The sequence below is a fragment of the Falco punctatus genome, assembly GCF_963210335.1.
Source record: "Falco punctatus genome assembly, chromosome: 3".
Lineage (NCBI taxonomy): Eukaryota > Metazoa > Chordata > Aves > Falconiformes > Falconidae > Falco > Falco punctatus.
This window is the reverse complement of record NC_137582.1, coordinates 47,553,760-47,580,333: the sequence shown is the minus strand read 5'-3', so window position 1 is coordinate 47,580,333 and position 26,574 is coordinate 47,553,760. Positions and strand designations below refer to the sequence as shown.

Sequence of the window (26,574 nt, the reverse complement as noted above, 5' to 3'; positions counted from 1 at the left end):
AACCCAGTGACCCCACAGTTCCTGACCAACCTCCTTTTAGGATTTTATAGTCTTTCATGTTGATGTTTTTCCTTCTGAATCCTTGTGAGTAGCCCCCCTTCTGTCTGTAATTCTACTTTTTTGTGTGTGTGTCTTTCTATAGACTTTCTCACAGCCCATTCTCACAGCTTCCTCAGAAATGTCAGCCAGGGTTATGCAATGGGGCCTTATCAGACTCATAAACCTTACAACCTTTTGTGGGGAGAAAGCTGACATCAGGGTTGCCGCAAGAGGGAGGGTTACAACGGAAATGGAAATGTGCTGGAGAGAGGACAAGAAAAGACTGCGTCTACACTTTTGAATGTGTTTTTCCATTATATTCTAGGCAACAGAAAATTATAGAAAGAGAAGTAACATGAGGCTTATGAAAAAGAAAAACAAGAAGAAAAAAGAGTTAAAGCAAAAACATGAGGATAAAACGGGGCAGGAATGCCAGGATCGAGTTTGTGGTGGTGATACCCAGTCTGTTTCTGGTGAGCTGGCCCTAGCTATGGAACAACATGAGAAGAGTAGCAAACTTCAGGTTGTAAGTGAAGGGAACTGTGAAAGTTCAGAAAGTCTTGCAAATGAGGCTTTACCCCGTGAATGTAAAGAAAAATGGGAGAAGTACTGGAGTGAGTATGGAGAGGGCCTTCTTTGGCAAAGCTGGCTGGAGAAGCATCAAGAGGTCTCATCATCCGAGGCCACCATAGCCTCTGAGCCTTGGAATAGTCCAGACACCAGGGAAGAGTGGGAGCAGCATTATAGTGAACTGTACTGGTATTACTGGGAACAGTTTCAGTACTGGACAAGTCAAGGATGGACTACTGATTGCTCACATGGTGACAACGTGGAAACTAATGGGGTTACCCAGGAGATGGGTCTTTCAGGAAAAATAGACTTGGTTCGCCCAGGGGCTGAACACAGTGAAGTCCTGAGCCTGGAGCCAGCTCCCTCTAACACCCCAAGTGAGGAAACACTCCCTTCGGGCACTGAGCCCCACAGTGAAATAATCTCTGGGATTTGTAATTTAAATCTGAATATGGAGGAAGTGGAGCAGAGCTGTGCAGCTCCAGCAGTAGCCTACCAAGGTCCTCAAGAATGTAGTTCATCTGACAGTGAGAGCCGGGAGGAGCCCTCTGATGGAGGAACCAGAAAAAGGAGTGCATCTTGTGAAAATAAAAGTATTGACCAGTCAGGTAATACAAAATCAGGTAAAATTGATTTTACCAGAATTTCTTTAGGTGGTTATGTATAAGAAATGAGGGCACGTCTGTATTATGCCTTTTTAAAAAAAGTCAAGTGTTTTGTGGAATGATTGAGTACTCGACTCCTTTTTCTTCCTTCTCTGGATGATCTCTCTCCTCTCTAACCTCTATATTGAACGTGTTCTTCAGTCAGAGGTGATTTTAATAGAACATGTACTTCATAGATCTTAAGATGTACTACAGAAAGTGGTGAGAGAGTACTGTTAGTGCATATTTGTTTATTTATCTTAGTATTGGTATTGCAGCTGTGTCTTTCTGCTGATGTGTCTTTTCTCACTGATAGTCTAAAATGAATGAAAACTCAGGTTGATATTCTCAGGAGTCTGATAAATTTTAAGAACGGATTTTTGAGAAAAAAAATAATAGTTCTTCAGTTCTGAGACTACCGTGTTACTGTGGGCAAGGTGTCTTTCAGCATTAAGTTATCAATTAAGCAGTGGGTTGCAGTCATCTTCACAACCCCAAATTCATATGTTCAGAACTAATGCTAACAAGTGGAAGCGTCAGGTAACCTAGTAGTATGGTGAAAGCCAGTGGCTGTGCCATAGACTACTGGAAGAGCTGTGAGGGAGGTACAGGACTGGGCTGGAGATGTTTTTGCTGACCAGTTCAACATGCAGAGAAGGGAAAGAGCAATCTCATTTGCCTGCCAGTTCTTCCTGCCAGTGTTTGCTTTAAGCAGCGGTGTAATGTCTTTCCTGACTGTTGTATGGTTTCCCCTGCTGAAGGGGAGGGATGAAGCACGTGAATTAAGTGTCAGCAGCTTGAGACTTCAGGTTGGCAGGAAACCTCTGAGTCTGCTGCTAGTGACTTTCTCAGGAGGGAAGAAGCAGGTGTGGTCCCATCTCGATCTTAGAGTAGAGTTGGAATGGGACAGGTCACAGGAAAATCTCCTTTCCAACAAGAAATGAGAAGACTGTTTGAATCCTTTCTTATTAAATATATGTGAATATCTTAACATAGACAATTAAATGGAACAAAATTGATGCACAAGGAAGAAACCTTTTTGAATTTGTACCTTGTAGGCATTTTATTTTTCTTGGAGAGCTGAGATAATTTGAGGTTGGTTCTGATTAAGATTATTAAATCTGCAGTGTTACTAATACTGAAAGCTTGTATTGGTATCTTGTTGCTCAGAGACAGGTAAAGATATGTGTGTTCGGCACTTGTGCCTTATCTGTCAGATTCAGATTTGTACGACAACCTAACTGTAGCTGCTGAGGACAGGAAGATAAGGAATTAATTTATGCAGAAAGAAAATGTGATCTCATCCATCTTGGTTTGGTTTTTTTTTTTAGGTTCACAGGGGTCATGTAGCTTGAATTCAAATGACAAAGAACAGTTGCTGCTTCACGACCAAAATGAAGATGAGGATGAAGAGCCTCCTGAACACAGACATGTTAAAGTCAAAAGAAGGCAAGTCAGGAAGTTTAGATGAGCTTTTTTCTCAAGAAGCCCAGGTCCAGAAGCCTCGTGATTTATAGTTTGTTTGATTGAGATTGTGAGTTAAAACTTCAGTAGAAAACTACATAGTCTTCCATCACTGCTTATCACTTTACCTAGCAACAAGCAGTAGATATTTCTTATTTTCTGTTGCTTTATGAAAACAATGTATGGCCTTAATGACTGTGCAAGGTGACAGTACTGTTCTTGTGCCACCGAAGTATACAAGATTGTTAAATTGCTTATGTAGGTCTAATTAGCGTAGACAATACAAGAACAATATTTTGTTTTGTTTAACTGAATTATATGCTGGCAGTAAAGTGCTCAGTGCTATGGCAATCGTACAATAACTAATCCCTGCCTTGTCACAGTCTTTTTCTTCTCTAAAAATTTATAGCCTCAAACATGATGAGATGGCTCTTCCTCTAATAAATTTACAAACTCAAAGATGAAGGGACAAATGGATTTATTACCTGCTAATCATGTAGCTTTGGTTTTGTTCTAATATTTTGCTGTTGCTATAGCATTAATAATAGATAATAATATAGATAGCATAATAGATTATGATGGTAATCTGGAAATAGGGTGAACAAACACTGTCTTCATCAGTTCCATGGTAGGGCTTGATATTAAATATTTTAAGAGGTCATTCAGAATAGTTAGCATATTTTAACCCCAACACAAGGACGTATGTCCCTAGAATTGGGTAAGAAAAAAAAACATGTGCTGATGTATATGAATAGTGTTACCTGTCTTGCTTGGTTTCAGCAGCATGTGGAAGGGCTTACTGAAGCCCACATTTAAATGTTTTTGATAAGTGAGTTTCTTAGCGGTTTGTCTGTAAAATAAGAGTATTTGTTACAGTAATTTTGTTATCTGGGTTTTTTTCTAGCCATGAATTGGATGTGGATGAGAACCCCGTGGAAGATCCTGAGGAAGCCTGCTCTGTTTTGGGTTTAAAGTGTGGCACAGGACAAAAGTAATTGCTTATGAGGAACTTTGGTTTTCTTCATAGCAAGTCAGCTGTCTTGTTATATAGAAACAGACTCCTTGTCTCCATTCCCATTTCGTTAAACCTTTGGAGACAATTCCCAAAGTTGGTTGTGCTCTTAATAAAACTGCAGTCCTTTGGCTAAAGAGAGAAATGCAAAATTACAGAGACCAATTAAAGAACAAGAAAAGTGTTTTGAAACAGGAGTGTAACTCGTGAGGTACTTGCAGTTGTGTAAATGTTAAATGGCCAGCAGCTATTTAAATTAGACCTTAAAGGCTCTGACAATGAATGGTCCTCTGATTTTAGAGTCTTGTGAGCTTAGATCATAATTTACAGCTGTTTCATACTGGAATGAGGTTGCTTTGTACTGGTTGCTATCGTAATAAGGTGTAGCCAGGGTGCTGACCGGTGAAATTTCATTTTTGGTGGTATGACCGAAAGATATGGTGGTCAGTGCTGTAGAAGTAACATCATAGGGCAGTGGTGGACTGTAGTTTAGGTCTAGCGTTTCTGCAAGATGCAAGTTGTTCAATATATATATGTTTCAAAAAGGAGTGTGCTTTGTAGTTGACAATATCTGTTCTACTTTATCAAAATTACTTAAATGAATTGCCCATATTTCCTTTTTTTTTGAAATTGCATTTGCCAGGAGGCAAAAGTAGCAGCTCTCTTGGAGGTTCTTTACAGCCACCAAAAAGATGTTTCGTTCTACTAATCAGTATATTTTTTCATTTTCTGTTATTCAGGTTGGTCTGTGAAATTCTTTCCATCTAAAGTTACACTCCTGTCAGGAAAAAATTAAAACATCTAAAACCAATTTGGGTAAACATTTTCAGATAAAAATATTTAAAAGTTTTCATAAAGGTACATTGTTTTGCAACTACATCCAGTGACATATTTTGAGTGGAGCAAGTATCTCATAAAGAAATAATTTAGACTACACCATTTTCTGTAGACATCTACATTCATATTAAAGCTTCCAGATTGGAATTTTTAATTCCAATTTAATTAATTGGGTTTTTAATTTCAGGTATGGCGGAATGCCAGATTTCACCCACCGAAGTGTGCAGTACTTGGAGAAAAGAGCAAAACTCCAGTCCAAATTCTTAGATATGCGCAAACCAAGGAAGAGCAAAAACACACACATCTTCTTTACAGAGGAATCTGGAAGATCTTGCAAAAAAACCAAAACTTTGAAGAAGGTAGGGTTAATTGTTAGTGTTGCTGTAATTCATAGATTTATCTACTCCCTTAACTGTGGTTGAATTATGAAAATGAAAAAAAAAATTAATTGCTCAGACTAGGTGGCATTTTTTAAGTGTCAGTTCTGTTTTGGTTTGATTTTTCCCCTGCTTAGGTGGAGAGTGGTTAGGTTAGGGTTGATTCAGAAAGGCATTGGTGGTCTTTTGCCAGTCTTATCAAGAGGAATGTGTGAGCTCAATGGCAAAGTTATGTGCAGGTCATTCCCAACACCTGGGTGCATCATTCCTTTAGAGCTGTGTAGGCTGCTATAGTTACTAAAAGCATCTCTGATTATTTAAAGTGTGTGTGAGGGCATTTGTTAGTGCTGGCATTTCAGCAGTGAGAGAAAAATGTTTGTATAGGTCGGTGTATTTCATGGAACTCCATGTTCTTAGTAATTTGTATCGACACTTTTGCTTACACCTCTGCCTCTTTTATTTTGAGTTACAACTTTATGCTTTTTTTTAACTCAGAAATTAGGAATGGCTAGAAAAACTTGTTCACTGTATATTTTTCTTTATTTGAGGCTCTTTAAAATCTGTTGCCTCAGGTTTTCAACATTACTTTACCTTCTGGGATGCTTGGCGTTCCCTAACACCCAAGTGCAGAACACTGTTTTCTGGTGGTGACAGCACATACTGTGTTGAACTCCAGTTCCTTTGCTATAATTTTTGATCAGAGGCTTGACCATTGCCATCTTGTACCCGAGGCTAGTATAGTTCAAGGGCAACTTTAATAATGTGAAGAAAAAAATGTACACATTTTCTCAGACTTTCTGGTAAGGAACTGCTTCAGGCTTAGTGCCGCTTAGAGGAACTCGAACGCAGAAGTGAGCATCTGCACATGCCTTTGAAGGGTTTGGACTAGTGTCTGCGTGTTGGTTAGGATATAATGTTGAGCCCTCTACTGTGCAGCAGAACCCTTTAGCACATTCACCGTTCGGTACATCTTAAAGATGAGGCAACTAATGAATGAAGGCAATTTTACCTGCTTATGCTAACCTGAAAGGCAGAGTACAGGTTCTCTGAATGCAAGTCGGAGGAAAGATGGTTAATTAAAAAGTAATAGTCCTGATCATCTGTGCTTTGGCAGGTCTATTTGTAGTTCAGATATTACTTGAGAATGATTTACTGTATTTATCGGTCAGTTTTGTAGACTTTCTGTTTTGCAGCTAGCTGGTATGTAGTTTCCAATGACAACTTGTTTCCAAATGTTGTAAAAGGAGCACAGTTAATGACTTCCTGAATGTTTTGACTCTGGATATTTCAAAATATGTGTGGTAGAGAGTGCATGCATGGCAGGTGCTTTTGAACTTGTAAGGCTTTTAAACTGTGCTCTTGGTAGCTTGGGTTAACAACTCTAATCATCTGTGATATTTGACAATTGTAGGTGGAAGAGTTCCTAAAGCGGGTTAATAAACCTGGGGAGGAAGCCACATCCCAGACAGCCTTCCCTCAGGATGTGGTGGAGGAGGCATTGTCCACGAGCAGCGACTCAGAGGATCAGGAAAGCGTTACTGTGGCACAGACTGTGACACTGAATGCTCAAAACCAAAAGCCACTGTTGTCCAGTGTGGCCTTGACAGAACCTGGAGGGAGTAACCTCGAGGAGGAAGTGCAGGACACAGCAGCGAGTGGCTCTGATGGCCAGGGTGCAGGGAGGCAGGAGCGTGGCTCAGGGCGGCAGCTCGTCTCTCTGGATATTCCTGATTATCTCCGGGTAGAGACAGAGGATGTCAGTCAAGGTACGTCAGTTTCCTACAAACTGGAAATGAATTGACAGTGGGCTTAACACTGATTTCCCAAATTACAGCACTGTGTGGTATTTATTATGTTTAGTCAAAGAGACTCGTTAGGTCCAAGGGGTGATGAGGCCAGTTGAGAGCTGTGCTAGTGGAAGTAGCTTATTCCTGGAGCTCCAAAATCCTAGGTCTTGTCTTTAATATTGGCGGTATTTATTTATAAACAGTCATTGTTGATCCTAGACGTGATCTAACAGGTCTCCAGTTCACATCTTTTTTTCCCCTGTGAGGATGAGGGTGATTAACTTCGGGTAGGTGCATAGGCCGTCAGGCTTTGGGTTCTCAATGCACATTGCTGAGCTTTGGGGAGCCTGTGTTGTTAAAATTATTTTCTGGGAGAAAAAAAAAATCTGTACGATGAACTTTTCTATTTGACACTGTAAACAAAGGAAAACAGGATTACTTGGATTTCTACATATAGTTTAATCCTTCCTACAGTAACTCAGTTACGTTAGATTTCTATTGAAAGCTCTTGTCTATATTGGTTCTTACTCCTTATTTGTATAAAAGCATTAAATTGGTCTCTGATCCACTTGTTTGTTTATTATATAGACTTTATTGCCATCAGTTGAAAATGATGGCTGTCCTGTTAAGGCTCTTAAATGATGGGTGGAGTGTTGTGGTTTTGGGGACTGTAACTAATACCTGTTAGGTAACACTATTCCTTTGAAATATAGGATGCTCTTTTTCAACTTAAACCGCTAATCTGCATAATCTGCAAACAGTAATAAAGGACATGTAGCAGTTGTCATGGTTAAACCAGGACAGCTGTGTTGTTAAACATGACCATCTTGCATCTTAATTCTCCCCTACCTACCGATTACATTCTTAGCCTACAAGAACAGTGATTGTTAACTTTTGCAGTGTCTTCCAGCTGTAGATGAAAAAATTGCGACAAAGAAGAAGGGGAAAAGAAGGAGAAGGAGGAATAAAATTTCACTGGGAGCTATACCTGCTGAGATTGCTGCTGATCTGGATCTGGCCAAGTACTGGGCACAGCGCTACCGGCTGTTCTCTCGGTTTGATGAGGGAATTAAACTAGACAGAGGTGTGTTGAGTACAAAGTGCGCCGACTTGTTTGTGTAAGATGCATTTAACCTGTGGCCCTTCTCACAGTTTATTATCAACTTTCTTATAAGAGGAGCATTACTGAGTGCATTTGCACTTCTGGATAAGTTCCATCTGCCAGCAGGCAGGCAAACAGAAGTCTTGGACTTCATTAGACCTTCCAGCATGGGACACCTCTGTCTGCAATAATCCTGATGCTTGCTCAGGATCACACTGTACCCAGATTATGCTTGGTCAAGACTCTTTCAGAAGCTTGATTACATTTCTCTATATTTATATTTTATAAAATAATTTTGTGAGACTTCCAAATATGCTGATGGATCTTAAGTTCTGTTCTGTTTTGTTCTGACTTTCAGCAGTCACTTTCAAAGTTATTTATTTCCATGTTTATGTGGAAACCACTTCCAAACCATAAATTTATAGGTAAAGGAGGAATTAGGATTACTACTTTTTGTATCTTGTGGTTGTTGGGTTTGTAAGCCTTTCACTTCTGATGCACTCCCACATAAACATGTAGGTTATTTGGCAGACTGTATTTATTTATTGCTGTAAAGAAAATAATGTCGGACAAGAGAGAATATAATTTTAATTTTATCTGTTACAGAGTGTAATCATGGTGTATGAGGTTTTTTCATAGCTGTCTCAGTGGACTTGTCCTTGAGAAGCAAGAATCCTCAGCATCAAGTTCAACAAAGCATTTACCAAGATTCAGGCATATCTGTTTCCTTCAGTGAGACTGCTTAGCAGATTGCTGGACTGACCAGAGTTTATCATCTTCAAAGCCTGTATTTCCTGGTCAAATGCACTAAGCCAAAAATGTTGGGATTAACACTAAACGTTCCATTGTGTTCAGGGGTTGGTTGGTTGGTTTTGATTTAGGTGACCTTGAAACAAGAGGCAACAATACATTTCTTCCCTTTCCTTTGCAGAGGGTTGGTTTTCTGTTACTCCTGAGAAAATAGCTGAGCATATTGCCATCCGAGTTAGTCAGTCATTCAACTGCGACATCATAGTGGATGCGTTCTGTGGGGTTGGAGGAAACGCTATTCAATTTGCGTTGACTTCAAAGAGAGGTAAGCAGTTGTATATAGTGTGTTATTTTGTTTCTTCAATCTTTTTCCCTAAACATTTGGGTGTATGCACTTTGTTTGCTGATTTTTATTTTTTTTCTATGTTTCTGAAGCAACAGAGCCTTTTTATGCTTCGTCAGACTCACAACATGAGGCTTTTGTTTTTAGAAAGGACATATAAAACTGCTTTTCTGTTTCAAGTCAGAGTTGGGTTTGTGTTGTACAGTTATTTTTATGTGGCATAGTAACTTATCTGTGAGATGCCCTGATAAAGGTTGAGTTCTGTTTGCAGCACTGACATGCAGAGACACCACAAAGCTGCTGCTTTTCCCAAGTCTGTGTACGAGATTAATGCCAGGTCTGTGTACTCAAAAGTAGGTTGTGTGTGAATAGCACTTAAAACACTTGAGTGAGATCACCTGCAGGTGCGGCAGAACCAAATACAGAAAAGTGATTGTAATATTAGGCTAAGATCCTGTTGCCAGCTAATGAAATTACAGTGAAGCATTGGGAGTGCTTTCTGTAAAAATATTGACTACTTGGTATTCCTCTACTCATGAAACAGTGTGGTAAAATACCAGCTCATTTAATGCTTCTGAGTAATTTCTGAGCAAGACATATGGTAGTTTCTACTGCATTAAATTTGGTAGGTGGTGATCCATTCTATAAAAAGCCAAGTGAAGTTTAGAGAGTATTTGTATTTCCTGGCTAAATGTTTATTTCTATGATTATGTACTGACTTTTTTAAAACTCGATTTTCAGTACAACGTGATCAGCCACAGGTAAATGTTTATCCTTAACAAAGGAGAAGAGTAAGTTTCTAATTTACATAGTTTAAGCTGTCAGACTCCTGCCCAGATGGAAGTGAGGAGGACTTCCATCCTCTTCCGCTAAAAGGTGGACAGCCTTACTTGTCCACTGCTGGAGCTGAGATGGAAGATTGTCTTGGCAGTAAAAGTATGACTGCCAAAAGCTAAAAGATTCCCAGCTTTGGAACAGCAGCTGAGCCTTCCCAGTCGTGGCTGTGTGGCTTACCTTGCTGGTTTGTAAATGCAGCGGTTCTGCTCTTGGTGGAATCTCTGCACCTGCCACACAAGAGCAGGTCCTCCTCCTCTGAGGAGCTGTAGCTCCTTGTCTACTGTGAGCTACAAAACTGAAGTGGTGACTATACCACCCAACAGTAAATTATAGATGTGGCTTACCTGGTGGCTGCAGAAGAATACCTTCCTTCTGAAATGGCAGTTTGGTGGTCGGGTGGCATTCACCGCTCACGTTAACCCGTGCATTTGCTCTCTTTCATTTGCAGTGATCGCCATTGATATCAATCCTGAGAAACTCAGTCTTGCACGCCACAATGCTGAGGTGTATGGTGTGGCAGATCAGATAGAATTCGTGTGCGGAGACTTCATGGTGCTGGCTGCCGACCTGCAGGCAGATGTTGTGTTCCTCAGCCCACCTTGGGGGGGGCCTGACTATGCCACTGCTGAAATCTTTGATATCCAAACCATGATTTGCCCAGACGGATATCCTTTCAAAGTTACACGTTGTGATTTTCAGTCATTTACAAGCCGTCCTCTTTCTTCTCCCCCTCTCTTGACACGGGCTTTGCATGTACGTTTGGGTGACTGGGGGTGGTATGACCAGCAGCTGAAGAGCCCAGATGTACCACATTTTGTTTAGTCCTCTTCCCCCAACCTCAGCTATATGACTTTGACCACCTAAAATTAAATACTTTTATTATAATTTTTTGTTTTTAAAAAGTCAGTTACTTGTAAAAGTAAAAAATGCTTCAGAGAATTGTAGTAGGTTCTTAACTTCAAGCATTACTTCAGCAGTTTTAACTCCTTTATATTATTTTATTAAAATACTCTGAAGTAATCAAATAGCCATGTGATCTGTATATATAGGTAATAATTATTTATGTGAGCTATGACTTTGTCATTTAAAATAAGATATACCTTTTTATAAAACAATTAAAAAGTGGAATTAATATCTGACTCAAACTATTCTTAATCATAGCACCTGCCTATGACTTGGGAAACCACAGAAGTGTGCGAGCAAAATACTAACCCTTTAATTAATGTATAAAATTCCATACTAACTTAACAGTGGTATTGAGCACTCATTCATCTGGGAAGGTGTTAGCATAATAGTTTCATCAAATATGAAATGTGGTGGGAGTTTTCCCCCCCTCCAAACTAATCTCAGTTGTTTCCTTTTTGGCTAAAATGTAGTCGTAAGAGTAAGGAAACCTTTGCGTGCCTGTGTGAGAAAGATTCCACAAAATGGATTAGAAAACAAGTATCAAACCAACGTACTAGCTATACACTGCATTCAAATTTCTCAGATTATTGTCTGTAGTTCAGTTCAACTTTCTTTAAAAAGTGAGGTGGTTTGGGGTTTTTTTCTACTTTCTAGGGTGGTAATGGTGAAATAGAGTTTCTGCATTTAGACAATATTAATTTGTGCATTTTAGAAGAGTATCTAATTCACACACCCAGAAGGCCAACTGTAATTTAATTGCATAATAATTTAATTTGGGACATACTTAGAAAATTAATTAATACAAAGCAACTTCTTTTTCCCCATTCTTGGTTTTTTTCCTTTACTGGCTTCAACATTTGAGATTTTCAGGCTCTCAAAGAAGATCACCAACAATATTGTGTATTTTCTACCTCGGAATGCTGACATTGACCAGGTGTGTTACTGGATAAGGGTTTGGTAATTACATAAAGCTTGGCTGGCTTAAAACATAGGTATTATAAACATAAACTCAAGACTTTTAAATCTGTTCAGCTGAATGTGGTGTGTTTTTTTTAGGTTTGTTTGACCCTTATGTTAAGTGATTTCTACGTTTGCAGTACTTTTGATATATTTAGAAATGGGAGTAGCAAATTATTTCCATGATTTTGATACTGTTCCTTCATAAAGCAACAGATTGGAGGTTCTTATAGAAGATCCAAAGCTAGTAGCTTTCTTGAGTGCCAGACAGATACATCACTATAAAAAAAAAAAAAAAAGTTGAGCTCTTACTATCTGATAAGCTGCTGAGTCCTAATTTTTCGTGGCTTTCACTTCATGCCTGAGTTGCCTGAAATCACTGTACAGCCTGTAATCACTGCTATCACTGATTAGTAGATAAGAAACAAATGTCATGCTACCAGAAGTGGTACCGATGCTGTCTAAACAAGTGTGTGGTTCCATATGGGCTGCTTGCATTGCAGTGATTAGATAGTTAGATGCATCACTGACTCGATAAACACACTATTTGTTTCACTGGTCTGGAGTTTTTATATTAGCAATTATTTTTTTTAAAGTAATTAGATGACTGTAACAATTCCCCTGGTTTAGTTTCTATGTTATTTACATCTTGTAATTTTTTGCAACAAAGGGAGCAATGAGATGTTCTGCTCACCTGCAATATGCTGCAGAACTTCCCAGGATTATTTCCTGCTTTTCCAAAAGCTGTGTCTGATACTAAAGCAGGCAAGGTCTCAAGCCACATGGTGACTTGCAGAATCCTTGGTGGCAAACAGCTGGCTTGAGAAACAGGCTGAAATTCACATGGGCTGAGTATTAGCACCCTATGAGACAGTACTATGCGCAGCACCATTTGTACAGGGGGTGATGATTCAGTTTCATTTTCTGTTCCAGGCTGGTGGAATGTCAAAGTGGCTTATGAATCTTTGAACAGGGACCTGAATTTTAAGCAGAGTTTCTCTGGTTTCAACTTCTAACCACTGCATTTCATCAATTATTTCATTCCCAGAATAAAGAATGACCTTACCAGGTTTCTGCTGTGCTCATGAGCACTTTTTACTGGATTTTTAAATGGGCAAAGGCATCTGCATTTCACTTACATTCCCACAAAAGCATCTAAGAGTACTGCCCACAGGCCTGCACCTATTCCTACAGAAGAGCTTGGCACCCCTAGTTGTTGGGTTAGGTGTCTCGCCACCTCCTACGTCTTGGTCTGATGGGCTCTGAATGTTGTTGATGTGCTCTAAGTGTTCCTTGATGGACATCCACAGGTTTGCCTTTACACAAATGGCTGAAGAGTAACTGCTTTTGCTCAAAAATATGGCTTTGTGATCATGGGTTTGTTGTTAGAGGCACATGGCTATAGGCCTTGGTTCTGTTCAGTTGTCCAGGCTGTGGGCTACTTTTGGGAAGATAAGTTGGCTCCTCTTGCCTTTCTCTACAGATCATGCCAGCGTAAGAAAAAAAAATAAAGGCTGATGAACTGAAAGCTGGGAAGGAACAAGTAAACCTAGCCCACTGTTTAGGGAAACATAGTCTTAATTCTGGGTAGACAGAGGTGTGTCAAACGTGGCTGTCCCAGGTGTGACCTTAGTGGATGCTCTGGTCCATAGAAGACTGGTTATGGGTTTGGCTGCCATCAGCTCTGGCTATATTTAAGAATGAAGTTTCTGAATTTGCTGCCACTACACTTCCAGGGCTCTGAATCCCCAGAAAAAAAAAAAAAAAAGATTATCTTTGAAGGTCTTTAATGGTTAGTGCAGACAATTGTCTTCTCAGTTTGCGCATGGCTTTGCACAGTTCTCATCCATCTTACCTTTCTTGTGGACCGGATAGGGCAGCTTCTGCTGCAACAGCTGCCTTGGCAAGGGCCTGTGGATGCCACTGCTAGGGTGTAATGGTGTAGTTTGCCTTGTGAATGTAGTCCATAAACTCCAGGGGCCTGTAAAAGCTTGACGAAGTAAATCTTAAACATTTCGTGCAGGAGACAAATACCTGAAAACTGTAGCTTGGATAAGGCAATACTTGCTGAACAGGTTATCTGATGCCTTAGATTTGAATGGAAACTTTAAAACCTGAGTTTGATTTGTAGTAACATTACTCAGGCATGTAAGATTTGGCTCTTCTGTGTCCTCAAAAATTAACTCTGTGTGGTCATACACATATGTAAGGCTTTCAGAGATCACTTAACTTCTAGAATAGGTGGTCTAACATCCTTAACGTGAGGTGACAGTTGTACTCTGTCTCTTGTCTCTTGTTGACTGGCTTGAATCTACAACCGAGGTGTGCTTGTGTGCTTACTCAACTAAAATTGATTTAGAAGCTGATTTAATTGCCACTGCAAACCTTCATAAAGATGATACACTGACTGTAAGCCCAGTATATCAGTGCAAGTTTGCTTGTCTGATAGTGATCTCAAGCAGAAGTGGAAATAAATGCACAGCAGTTAGAAGCAGCCTTACAATAAAAATACTGTTTAACCTTTAGTTAAGTTGGTGCAAATTGAGTGGAAAATACATGCTGCTTTTTACAGTTAGATAGCTAACATACAATAGGGATCCTGCTGCTGGTGTGATAGCAGGTGGTAGATGACCTTATCTAGCTGTGTTGGAGGACTGGGTGTTCATTGCCTTATTGGTAGGCAAGACATCCAGCCTTGTTCCGCACGATTTTATTGCAAAACCAGTGCTTATTATGTCTGCAGGCGCAGCCTTTGCTGTGTAGTCAGCCTTGTAGAGAGAGATGGGGTTCTTTGAATTCCCTTAAAAAATTCACCGAGATTAGGTGGAGGAGAAATGATCTTCTGTACTTCTGCCTCGAGAGGGAGCAGCGAACCAGTGGAATATGGTTTGGTGCATTTACAAGAAATGTGAAGTAATTCCTTTACTTGCATCAAATCTCCTTGTTTACAAGTGTGTACTTGCTACAAAATTTGTAAGGTCAAATCAATCTTCCAAATGTTCTTTCTACTTGAGGAATAACCATGAATTATTATATATATGTAGGTGTACACACCTGTGTATATAAAAAAAAGTTTTCTTAATAGTGCCTATTATGTAGCTCATGTGTGACACCCTTGTCGATACCCATCTATTTGCAGCATCTTTTTATCAGAGTCTTTTATTCATTTTAAGGTTTTTGCACATCCTTTAAAAAAAAAAAGGGGGGGGGGGTAAGAAAGAAGTTGTAGAAACTACCAGTCAGAAGTATATTAGTACTGCTTCAGTTCTGGGGGGCTAAACTTCTATTTGCCTGCCAGTGGTGTTTTTGGAAAGCAAAATGAAAAATTTGATCTACTTAATTTCCCACAAAATAGGAAAGAACTAGAAATCACTGTTTTAAATAGGCTTTCATATGTAAATCAAAATTATACCACAGCAAAATGAAGTGAAAACACTTGATAAATACTTTGGTAGCTGAAAACTGTTCTTGCCTTCTATGAGAATGGTACTAATTTAAGCTGATGATATTAAAAAAAAAAAAAGTGTGTGAACACACATGCCTTGGCAAAATTTGGATGAAAATTAATTTCTTCCCCTTGCTTTGCTGTTGAATTACCCTACTGGCATCTGGGAACCTGCAGTCAAGGAATGCTCAACCTTCCCCAGTATCCTTCCAATTCTTGGCTGGTTCCTTTCCACCAGATCAAGGGGAAGAAAGCTGGTCTCTGCAGGAGATCCTACATTTAGGTCTTAATACTCCAGCAGAATTTAACAGAGATCTCCATGAGTGACTTGAGAAGCAACCTTGTTGAAACACAATGATTAAATGTTGTTATGAAGTGTTTAGCAAGCTGTGCTCTGTCTCACTGTGCTGAATGGGAGGGTTTACTCACCTCGTGGACCAGGACTCATCCCAAGAAGCCCAATCTCTTGCACAAACTGTTTTCTATACCAGATAATACTTCTATATGTTAGTATTTGCAGCAGAGGAGGAGTTTTTTTGCTCTAAGACCTTCTTAAGGGTGGAAAAGCTTTTTTTCTCCTCGTGCAGAACGCATACTTGACTGCGTAAGATACCAAAACATCTCCTCCTATGTGTTCACCTACTAATGTAGTGATGCTCCAGACTTTTTTTTTTTTTTTTTTTTGGTAAGCCCTGTGAGTGCTGCCGCTGAGGTATTGTTCTCTCACGGGTGGTCAGAGCGGAGTCAGGCTGCGTGATGAGTCCCCCCAGTAAACTGATGAGCCTAAAATGTTGGTGACCTGATACGCTGTGAGACAGCTGACCTTATTGGCTTCCTTACCAGCCTAGCCAAGTGTGAGGGATGGAGTACTGAGAAATCAGGAGTTTATTACCCTGACCATGGATGGTTAACTGCTCAGATACTGTATTGTGCATCAGTGATTATCCTAAACTTCTTCGCTGTTCCTTGAAGACAGTCATATTCTACAAATTTACAGATAATGGTATAATTCAGAAACAGATTTTTCTTTTTTAGCAAAAAGAAAATCTTATATGTATTTACCATGGGATTATCTTTTAAGTCTCTCTGATTTTTAGCTGCTGGAAATGTTGCAGATTTAACATCTCGAGCATACAGTAACGCAATTTTTGACTTTGCATTGTGTGTTAGTATATCAAAACAGCAGGATAATGGAGGCCAATTTTCAGATAACATTAAATCTTTACGATCCTTACAGCAGAGAAGGCAAATCTATTAGAATAATGTTGGTCTACCCTTAAGACCAAATACAAGTGACTTCGCTAGTTGAAGAAGATTCTGAGAGTAAAATGGCCAGTTATTATTAGATTTGAGAGCTTTTTGAGTTAAAAAAGTGTTGCCCTATCCAAGATCCAGCATGTAGCAAGAGGAAAAAACAAGACAATTTGAGAAGTATTTGCCACTGTCCAGAAGCTTCTCTCTATCTGTGTAGGTGAGTTGAAGCTTAAATACAGGTCACTAGGAAGGATATGACACTGTGGCTTTGCTCAGTGACAGCCACCATGTTGTGAAGTCACATCATGGGCCCTATTAACTTCCTCTACAGTTTTGGCACTGGCAGGCTTCTTGGTGGTATGGGGTATGAGAAAAACTAATTTAAAAAAAAGAAGTGTCAAGACCTTGTTGAAAGTGAATGACTGAAAAAGCAGCCCCTCTTCCAAATGTGAGTCTACCGCACAATCCACTGTTAATACAGTTCCAGTTTCATAAACAGGAACTGGTTTATTTATTGAAACAATGCCTTTTACTGTTAGAGTTGCTATTAAATTTCTGCAAAATGCCCCCTTTTTCAGGCAGTTATTTTTAGCTCTTACGATAGTATAGGGTAATGGAGGGAGAGAAGTGCTTCTTTTTGGGTAACGTGTCAAATAATATTCTTTCTTTTAACCGTCTGAGTAGTATTTCTTCATCAAACAATATACAAGGTTTTACACTTCATAACTGGAGTAAATTCCTAACATAAATTTGATGGTTAAGAGAACTATTAATTGTTGATTGCTATCCATGTCAACCATAGTTCTGTAAATTTGACAGACCAAACAAGATACCTGTGTTTAAAATTACGAGCAGAAAGGCATGACAGGCAAAACGTTGTCAGGTTGATGGGGTTTTTTAGATGGCTGCAGATAACGTAACAGTAAGTCACCTGCAGGAGGTGGTTTTCCATGTCCATAAAACCTTAGAGAGCACCTCAAGGGTTTTAACTTAAGCCTGTGCAAAGGAAAATGCCTTTCTGTCTTAACTTTCAGTCAAAACGGGGGTTTTTTTGAACATTAGTCAAGACTGTAACACTGCAGCCTGCATTCTCCATGAACACATCATTCTGATGGATGAAAGAGTTTTCAAAAATATCTGCGTCCTTTAAAGCTTGCTGAGAGGGGGAGCCGATCCAGCTTTTGAGGAGCATGGGACAGTGGGTGTACTGCCTGGGGGTGCAACAGCAGTGGCACTGGGAGGATGCGCTGTGTGAAAGCAGGCAGTGGTGGACATGGTGCTACATTTCACAGATATGTGGGAGATCCAGTGGGAAGTGATAAATGCTGCGCACTAGCAAGGTGTTCACAGGCACATGCTCTTCTATTTATATTATTTATGGTATTCTCCCATGTAATTCCTACTAGTTAACTGGAACTGTATATTGGGATTGTAATGCAAATTTGCAATCTCTTTCCACTTAAACTAGCTAGTGATTTATTTGTTACCAGCCAGTTCGTAGTTTCACCCATTGTGAGCTGACCTACCAGCAGTCTGCTTGGTGTTGTATAGGTTTACAACTCAGTCCCTGCTATGAAGATCTTACAGGTTGCATTTATTTACTCAGAATACTGTGTTTTTAAAAACAGAAGCAGCATGGGAGGCTGGGAAAGGTTTACCTTAGTCTATCTGCTGTTGATAATTTTTTCTATTTTTTTTTTAGCAGTCACTTTTCAGACCTCTTCCTATTGAAAACTTTGTGTGCATCTTCACTATTTGAAGATTTGATGAATGGTGCCAAACTTTAGAATTTGGGTAGATTCATGGGTTTGGGTTTTGGAGATGGTTGGGTTTTTTGTTGTTTGTGATAGCTATGCCTAATTTAGTGAAATTTTACTGTTGTTGGAGCTTGTACTATCCTAAATGTTTGTGTCTCAGACCTGGCTTATATTCCAAATGCTGCCAAAAGATACAAATTACCTTTTGTTCCTTGTCAGTGTGTTGGGTGATTCCCTAAGCCTAGAATTAAGGAAAGTGTTCTTGACCTTGATAGTCATAGAAAGAATACACATCATGCAGATACTTTTCTTTTTTTCTTCCTTTTGCTCCCACCTAATCTTTGTTGTCCATTTTGAGAGAATCTGCAGTTAGACACTGAAGCCTTGTTCTGTCTGCAAGTCTAGTAGTCCCTGCATGGGAAGATGCTTGCTGTATTTCTGTTTTTAAAGTCCAGTTGTTACAAATGACTGGCCAATGAAGGGGAATGCAGAGATGGGTAAAACTCGTTTATTTGTTTTCATTCTCTCTGGTGTCATTCAGAGAACATAAAATCATACCAGAGAGATCAGTTTGATAAAAGAATATATGGTAACCTCTGTGAATTAATAAACTTGGTGGGAGGCAGACTAGTAAAATACCACTGGTCCTGTTCATTTAGCTGTGATCTTAGACTGGAGGCCTAGCCAAATGGGACCTGCCAAGCAACATTGTGTTTATTTAGGAGTAAATATAACAGTGAGCAAAGCAGGGAGTTGAGAGGCCAGGCAATGAGTTCAGATTCATTTGATTGTATTTTTGAGGTACTTGAGTGTTAGGGGAGCTGGCAGGTAAAAGACACTGGTTGATGTGTTTTGGAGGCTGGTAATTTCTAAGTGAACATAATTGCTTACACTTCAGCTGTGACTATCATGTTAATAATGGCAACTTTTACACTGCCCACTTTAAACTCAATCTGTTTGCAGTCCTTGATTAAAAGAAAAAGCCAGAAGATACCTCCAGTATCCAGACACCTCTGGACTTCAGTCTTCCGGCAGCTCGTAGCACTTGAATACTGCATTATAGTTTGCCTACCTCCAAGCTAAAGAAAAAAAAAAAATCTCTGGCCTGTCAAAGAGTGGCAGCACTGCCTTGGCAGTGGCATAATTCACTTGGAGGCCTGTACATTTTGAAAAATTCTTTCTGAGAGCATTTTGTTTTATTACATTCAGTGTAAAGAGTACCATTGCCTTTTTTTTTTTTTTCTGCGAGAGTAGGATATTTTTTCCCCCCCCTAGCCTTTAGGTTGGTTGCAGGGGGGAGGAGGCTCCTCTTTTTACTAGTGTCCTGTAAAATTAAATTTAACACAGTATTCTTGTGTGACTGCCTATCAAGCCGAAAAGCTTGTATTTCTTATACCCCAGAAGTTTCTTGGAGTGGGGAAAAAAATTATTATAAGCTTTTTATCCACAGTCACCTTAGTTGGTGGCTGGAACAGATAGGAATTCCTTTACTAAAGGAATTTCAGTATGATAAAGAACCTGCAAGGCCAGCAGGAAAACCAGCGAGGTCAAAAAGGTACCTGAACTGTATAAGGCAAGTTTGCATCCTCAGCAGCTTGTGCTCCTGAAGTAATCTTCCGTGTTTGTTTCCCTTTACTTATCTCTCTTCGGATGTCTCCTATTTTAAACTTGAGATCAAACCTGCTGGCTACTTTTTTAATGCTCTGTGGCAGTGTCTAGTTGTCAACTATTTCCATCAGCAGTCGCTGAACTGGAGGATGAAGCATCCAGGTGAGAGGGATGCAGGGAGGCATTAAGAGAAGCTGCACCATTTGCTGCTGCCCAGGGAGGTGTGTGGCACGTGCAGAATTACCCAGTGCAACAAAAGCAATCTGCCCACCTGAGTATGTGGGTTTGGGCTACAGAACAAACCAGGATGAGGAGGGTTGCCAGCTGGAAATCATCATATTTGCACAGGAAAATGCAAAATAAACGAATACTGGACTAGTCCAGTTTTTAAAAGAAATTAAGAAGCTTTTCTGTATTCACCGTTGTAGCTTACTGCAAAAACAGGAGATGCGTGTTGGTATTTTTAAAAATAGGTGAGCACCTTTGTTTTTCTCAAAGCATCGTTCCTCAGTCTGCTGTTATTTTTAGAGGGTGTCCCTCCACCAAACTGGCACTTTTCTGAAGAAGCTTGGTATGTGGCAGCTTTCCCTCATTACACAGTCAGGGCTGAGTGAGCCCTTCTGAGGAAAACTTGGCAACTCCTACATAATTAAATTTGCAACCTCCAGCAATTTACAAATAAGCATCATCACAGAGAATTTGCATCTCTCTCCTCTGAATATTGGGGGGGGGAGGGGTGTGTGAGGAACATGTAGTACCAGATCCGTCCCTGTGGAGCTTACACTCCTGTGTGCTTATTTAGGTTTTTGTCACCTTTGGGTTTATCAAATACTTTTAGTAGTCGTTAGAAATTAGTCTTGGTTATCCTGGATTTAACAAACTAGACCCAGCATATCTAACTTCTCAGGTGACCTTCAGTGGATGCCACCCCTCAGCAGATGAGCAGCATTTGCCTGCACTGCTGTGGAAGCATTTTGCTTTACTTCCAAGAGAAATATTTAGTAAACACTTGTTTAATGTCAATGCATTAGTCATACTTAAATATCGTAGTGACACCAGTTGTGTGCTGAAAATGGGAGTATGTAAGCCCAAGACAGTAATTTCAGTATTCCTATATCAAGTTGACTAATGCAATTAATATTTGAGAATACTTAAACAACATTGGCTATAAAGTGTGAAGTCTGTAACGCTTTTTGGAAGGAACTTTCCAGCTTTCTGTTCATAATAAATTAAAAGTGTGAAATTACATGTCTTCCTAGAAAAAAATATGGGTAGCCCCACAATGTTAACTTCTTTTAGGATTTCAAGTAAGAAAAGATAAGTTGTAAAATTAACATTCCTGATCAGTTGCCAATTTCAGATTCTTTGTGCTATTTATAAGTCAGCCAGCTTCTGCTTTTTTACTTAAGTGGCAGGTTCCTCTTTGACAAGAACGAGGAGATTTTTTTCCTATTAACATCAAATTGAAGGATGAAGAAACTGCTCATGCTTCTGTTTTCATCTGCAGAAACAAAAAGGGATAAGGAAAAAAAAACAAAAAACAAAAAAACAGAAAAGTAAATGCTTGATTTAGATAAGTGTAGTAATTTTTCTGGGCAAGTTAATAAAAGTTCACAGTATAATTTAGATTAATCTGTTATTTCCTTCTGCTAGTAGGCTGGTTTTTTACTTACAGTAAAACAGAGGAAGTTCAGCATGTTTATATTTAAACCTGCACTACAGAGTCAAGTCTCAAAGGAGTTTAGAAGTGTTAATAGTGCAACCTGAACTTTTAGGTTTCAGCTGCAAGTATCACAGACTTCTTGGTCTGAAGATCAGTTAAAATCTACTGCAGGCTTGCAGACCTTGATCACTTTGTCTGCTCGGGAAATTTCCTTGTATAGGGAAATACAGAAATAGTTCTCCTGCAGCAGGCAGGGAAAACAGCAGCAGGAAGCAGAACTGTGGAGCAGGGATCTCCCCACTGTAGCACAGGTCCTCGGAGTCCGTGATGGGGGGGCGGAAAGCAGTCAATGCTTGGTTTTAGTGTTCTCTTCCTTCCATCTGTGCAGTCTGTCCCGGTGAGAGATCAGTAACTTGTATGGCTGTCATCCCTCAGAGGGGTCATACTAGCCATCGTGGAGAGGAGAAAGTATTGTTGCTTCAGTCTAAAAGGTAAAGTCTGCTGCAAAATGTTGTCTGTAATCATTAAGCATTAAAGGTGTGCACCGGACTCGGTCAACAGAGCATGAACAGTGAAATTCGCACTCCAGTGATCATAAACACGAGAGCTGGGACCGGTGCTGGCTGAGGGGCTCTCCCTGCCTGCAGTTACTCAGCTGCCTGCAGCCTTACCCTCAACTCTGAGACTCCACTGAGCATGACAGCTTTTTGTTGTTGTTCTTGCAATAGCAGCAACAAAAAAACGCAGTTGTTTTTTGTGAGCTTTTCTGCCTGTTTAGTTTTCTGTGATTGTCATGTCCCCTCCACCCACACACACACACACCCCACTGCCCCTCTTCACTGCAACCTTTATGCTTTGGTCCAGGATTTGGTTCTACTCTTCCCCCCAAACTTGGGGGTTTGACACTTTCACAGCGCACTTTACAGCTTGCTTTTTGCCACCACTGGGTGTCTCAAATGCCAAATACCCTCCAAACCGGAGTCTACTGTATCTCTCCGCAGCACCACAGCATGTGGAACCATGAGTGTTTATCTTTAGTTCTGAAGTCCTCTTATTTTCACGACTTGGGGGGAGGGGGACTTTTCAGTCACAAGAAAGCTATGAACGACTTCTGTGAGTAAAAGGAGATATGGAAAGGGAAACCAGCGGCATTAGGTGCCAAGGACTTTGTCACCAATATTAAGAGCAAAGATGTGTTTTATGTGATATCTCATGAATGTATAAAATGTTTGGGGTTTTGCCTCTTATTTCCTGTGCACTGATTGATTTGCTTTTTGTTCTTTGTTTTTCAGGTGGCTTCCTTAGCAGGGCCAGGAGGGAAAGTTGAAATAGAACAAAATTTTCTCAACAACAAACTGAAGACCATAACAGCTTATTTTGGTGATCTAATAAGGCATGACATCTCCTAAAATCTGTGGATTCTTCCAAACCCAGCCTCCCTTACTGCTGCTTTGCTTAAGCTTTTGTACAGCTGGCTGGTCAAAAATGTCTTAAAGTCATTTTCCGCTTTAATTTCTGTTTACATAAATTTGTTCTGTTTATTGCTGCTGTCAATAAATGTTTTATAATAATTTTGAAAAAATTGTAAACATAGAGGAGCTGTAGGAAGAAAGGTCTTTATAAAATGCAGTTTTGCAAGGTTCAGGTCCAACTATTGAAAAGAACAGTTGAGGAGTTTGGGATTTGCAGCTCTCACGTGTGCTGCTTCTGTAATTAATTGCTCTGATTTTGAGCATTCAGAGGGTCAAAAAGAATAGCCTGAAAGCCACCATGTGTCAAGAACTGCTGTCTGTGCTTGAGAAACAAAAGTGCCTGAACATCAGGTGGAATTTGACCGTCAGGTACACCACCAGAGGTGAACGTCTGGCTACATGCTCACTGGGAAACCTTTTTGAGTTTTCTTTGTAGGATGAAGGTCCACGCGTTTTGCACGGTGAGTACTCCCTTGTTACAGGGAGAGAGCAGGGCGTGTGTGTGGCTGGCAGCAGGCCTCTACCCTCTGGCTTTTGTTACTGATTTTTTTCCTCCTTGCGAGCTCTCTGTTACAAAGATATGTTGAAGAAACCTTCTGACTGGAGGTTTGTCTCAATAACCAGATGGGTATGTGTGTGTTCCCCCTCTTTGTGACCCTTTTGGATCCTTGCATAGGCTTTAGGAAGGGTAGAGAGAACCCGCTCACCCTGGTAAGGGGTCTGTGCTCCTACTCGGGGGTTTGGGGGGGAAGAGTGGCTTTTGGGTTCTTCTCCAAGCAGAAAAAGAGGCAAGCATCTAAGGGCATGGGTGTGATACTCTCACTAAAATGCACTTACGGTAGGTGCCCAAGAGATACTTTGAGTAAGAGTGTAGCAATACAGTTTGTAAGACAACAAATGAGTGCTTCTCCTCAGCTTGGAGAGCAGCAGAGACTAAGCGCTAAACGATGCGTTAGTGCTGACAAACAAAACTACAGAATAACCAAATAAGAGGTGTTTTTTTTTTTTCTTTTGCCCCTGTAAAGAATGAAATCCAACTCCTCAAATCAGTTGGGAGGTCAAAGTGTTTGTGTGTATATGGGATGTTAAAAAACACATATGCAACCTGACTCAGTGCAGGTTTGCAATGCAGTGAAATAGCACTTGAGAGATAATCTTTTTCTAACTTTACTGCCCATCCAGTACCAGACAAGTGCTGAGCTCTTTAAGACTGTTAACATCCATGCTTCATGTAAGGTGTTTTGGATTACTTTTAAGAATTTGCATCGCTGTGATTTGCCACTTTACTACAGCAAGGAGGAAGTGCTGTGATAGTGCCAGCCTCTGTGTCAATATTTAAAGGGAATCATAAAGGAAAGAAAAATTACCCGCTCTTCAGTATTCCTTAAATGTTTGCTACTATGAGGCAGGGGAGGTTGGCAAGAACGCTAGTATTACAGGCGGTCCAAACCTACTGTAGCAGTGGTGCATGAATGTAATGATGCTGTTAAACTTTCTCTGCAAGCTGCTAAAAAAAACTGAGAGGGTCGTGAGGCCAGTTGAATAATTTATACTGTGTATGTCACAGTACTCTGTACACTAAAATTTGGCTGTATTTGGCTTATTGCTGCTTACTGAAATACCATTGTCTTATTCTTTTCCTCTTTCCCTCGCTAAAGTTGAGTAGCTTTGGAAGCATTTTGAGGCCTTGCTGATGCTGCTTCTGTAAAAGGAGGGTCTGTGGGGGAAATACCAGTGAATTTACTTTTACCTTCAGGGAAGTAGTCTGATTTTGTTCAGTGCCCAGTATCCAAAATGTGGAGGCTGAAATAGGGCAGAAGAGGTACAACATTTACTGGTTTAATGTTTATTTCCAATATGATGAACATACTGGTAAAAAGGAATGATTATCAAAGGTCGCTGCTGAGCTTTGCAAACACATGAAGCACCAAAAGCAGAATATCCTTGTTCATGGCTGTTCCTCTCTGTAACCCACAAGTACGATACAGCTTTAAGTCAGAATACATTCTGCTGGGTTGTGATACGTGTTCTTGCACAGAACAGGTGAAGTTCCCCAGGGCTGTGAATCAGTCAATCTGTTAAACCTAAAATAACATCTACAAGTATTTTTACTCTGATGTTTGTGATTTCAAGCAACAGACACCTCATGGAGGACAGCTTCATTCACAATATGAGGTTTCTGTAGAGCATTCTGGTTTATATTGTAGGAAAAAAGTTAACATGGGCTGAGACACAGTTAAATTTCTAGACATCTCATGCCCAGAGTTTTAATAGGTTTGGGGGATTCAAGTAGTATTTTGCATATGATACATTAGGCTACAAAGAAGTTACGTTGCTCGTAGAGGTTTAGTCTTTTACCAGTTTTGAGCCACAGAATAAGCTGTAGGAAAAACACAGAGGTGTTTTGTTTGGTTTTTTAACTAATATTTGAACTAAATGCAATAAGTACATACGGTTTTATACTTTCCACTGTGCTTTTGAGCTCCTGATTTCTTAGGTTTATCTTAATTAAACCCAATATTAAACCAAGCCCATCAGGGTTTTTTTCTGGTGCTTGGTATGAAGAGAAGTAATGGAACATGAAGCTGAAACAAGTGTGTTACAAGGCTGAAGCCTAATTGCAGGTTCAAGGGGACCTCAGCAGAGCATCAGGGCTGAGCAACCGTCTCTTCGTGGCAGGACAGTTAGTGTTGTGCCCTTCTCTGAAGGAGGCCCCACTAGTGTTGTGGTGAAAAATCACTGTTCCATGAAGTTTTAATGTACAGGTTTTAGAAAATCTTCCCCAAGTGTAGTGGTTCTGAAATACCATCTGGGTCTGTATGTGCAACTTGGGGGTTATATAAACAAATTACTGTTACACCACAGTGACCGTAGTAACATTTAGAAGAGGGAAACCCCATAAATAGCAGAAGGAAAAAATTACTTGCAGGAACTCATTGAACAAATCAGTAGAAAATTGGGTCATTTTCACTTGGTTTACTCTCTGTTTTCACATGTCTCATACTCACCCTTTGCTTTAACTGTCCTCCCTTCACATGCAAATCGTCCCCCCTCCCAATACCAAGGAGGGTAATCCTGACACTTAGTGTGAACTAAATTACCATTGCTAGTATAGCCTTTCCAACAGAGATATCTTAGTATTCCTGCCACTGGAATATCTTGCTGTAGTCCAGAATACTTAAAAAACCCCATAAAAACAGTTCCTTTTCAGTGGCGAGGAAGTTTTAGATTTCTGTACAAAATTTGTACAGAACCAATATTTTTGCAAGTGTATGGTGTAGTGTCGAAGGACTAAATGCTCTAAAACCAGGTTTGAAATTGATTCAGACCCTCTCCTGTTCCAGCTGTCAGATGAGAAAGCTGTCAAGCAGTCCAGCTCCTCCATTGGGGCAGAACATTATCCATACACACACTCTGGGGAAGTACTTGTAAGAGTGATGCTGTGTTGATTCAGTTATGTGAAGTCCCCCAAGTGCCCAAAATAATTCATACCAAAAAAACGCCACCAAACAACAACATAAAAAAAAAAAAGTTTTAGTGGGGAGGCTGCAGTAGTCATGGTTAGCTGAAAGGAAGCAACAGGAATGGCAAAACCAGCTGGAGCAATTGAAGTGTGGAGATTTACCCAAGGAGTGAAAATCCCAGCTGCAGGCATGCAGGCAAGGGACAGGAGAAAAGGCTGTCTGCAAACAGGGCTTGTCCACCCCAGGGTTTGGTTTCCGCCTCTACTCAGCATGGCCCTGTGGTGTC

General features: G+C 40.2%; 1 protein-coding gene across 5 annotated transcripts in view; it reads left to right on the top strand.

The window, feature by feature from the left end:
* The window catches only part of TGS1 (trimethylguanosine synthase 1), a 28,969-nt gene extending 6,046 nt beyond the window's left edge, over positions 1-22,923 (top strand). The window contains exons 4-14 of one of the 5 annotated variants that reach the window (XM_080379263.1): positions 365-1,217; positions 2,585-2,702; positions 3,622-3,708; positions 4,754-4,925; positions 6,355-6,709; positions 7,641-7,814; positions 8,764-8,907; positions 10,211-10,401; positions 11,526-11,602; positions 18,027-18,118; positions 22,645-22,758. In XM_080379263.1, the coding sequence (XP_080235389.1) occupies positions 365-1,217; positions 2,585-2,702; positions 3,622-3,708; positions 4,754-4,925; positions 6,355-6,709; positions 7,641-7,814; positions 8,764-8,907; positions 10,211-10,401; positions 11,526-11,602; positions 18,027-18,111 (2,256 nt within the window). In that variant the 3' untranslated portion in view covers positions 18,112-18,118; positions 22,645-22,758. Of the gene's footprint in view, positions 1-364; positions 1,218-2,584; positions 2,703-3,621; positions 3,709-4,753; positions 4,926-6,354; positions 6,710-7,640; positions 7,815-8,763; positions 8,908-10,210; positions 10,430-11,525; positions 11,603-18,026; positions 18,119-22,644 lie in introns of all 5 variants that reach the window. The other 4 variants (XM_080379262.1, XM_080379264.1, XM_080379261.1 and 1 more) reach the window with 4 other exon arrangements.
* Positions 22,924-26,574: the final 3,651 nt, after the last annotated feature.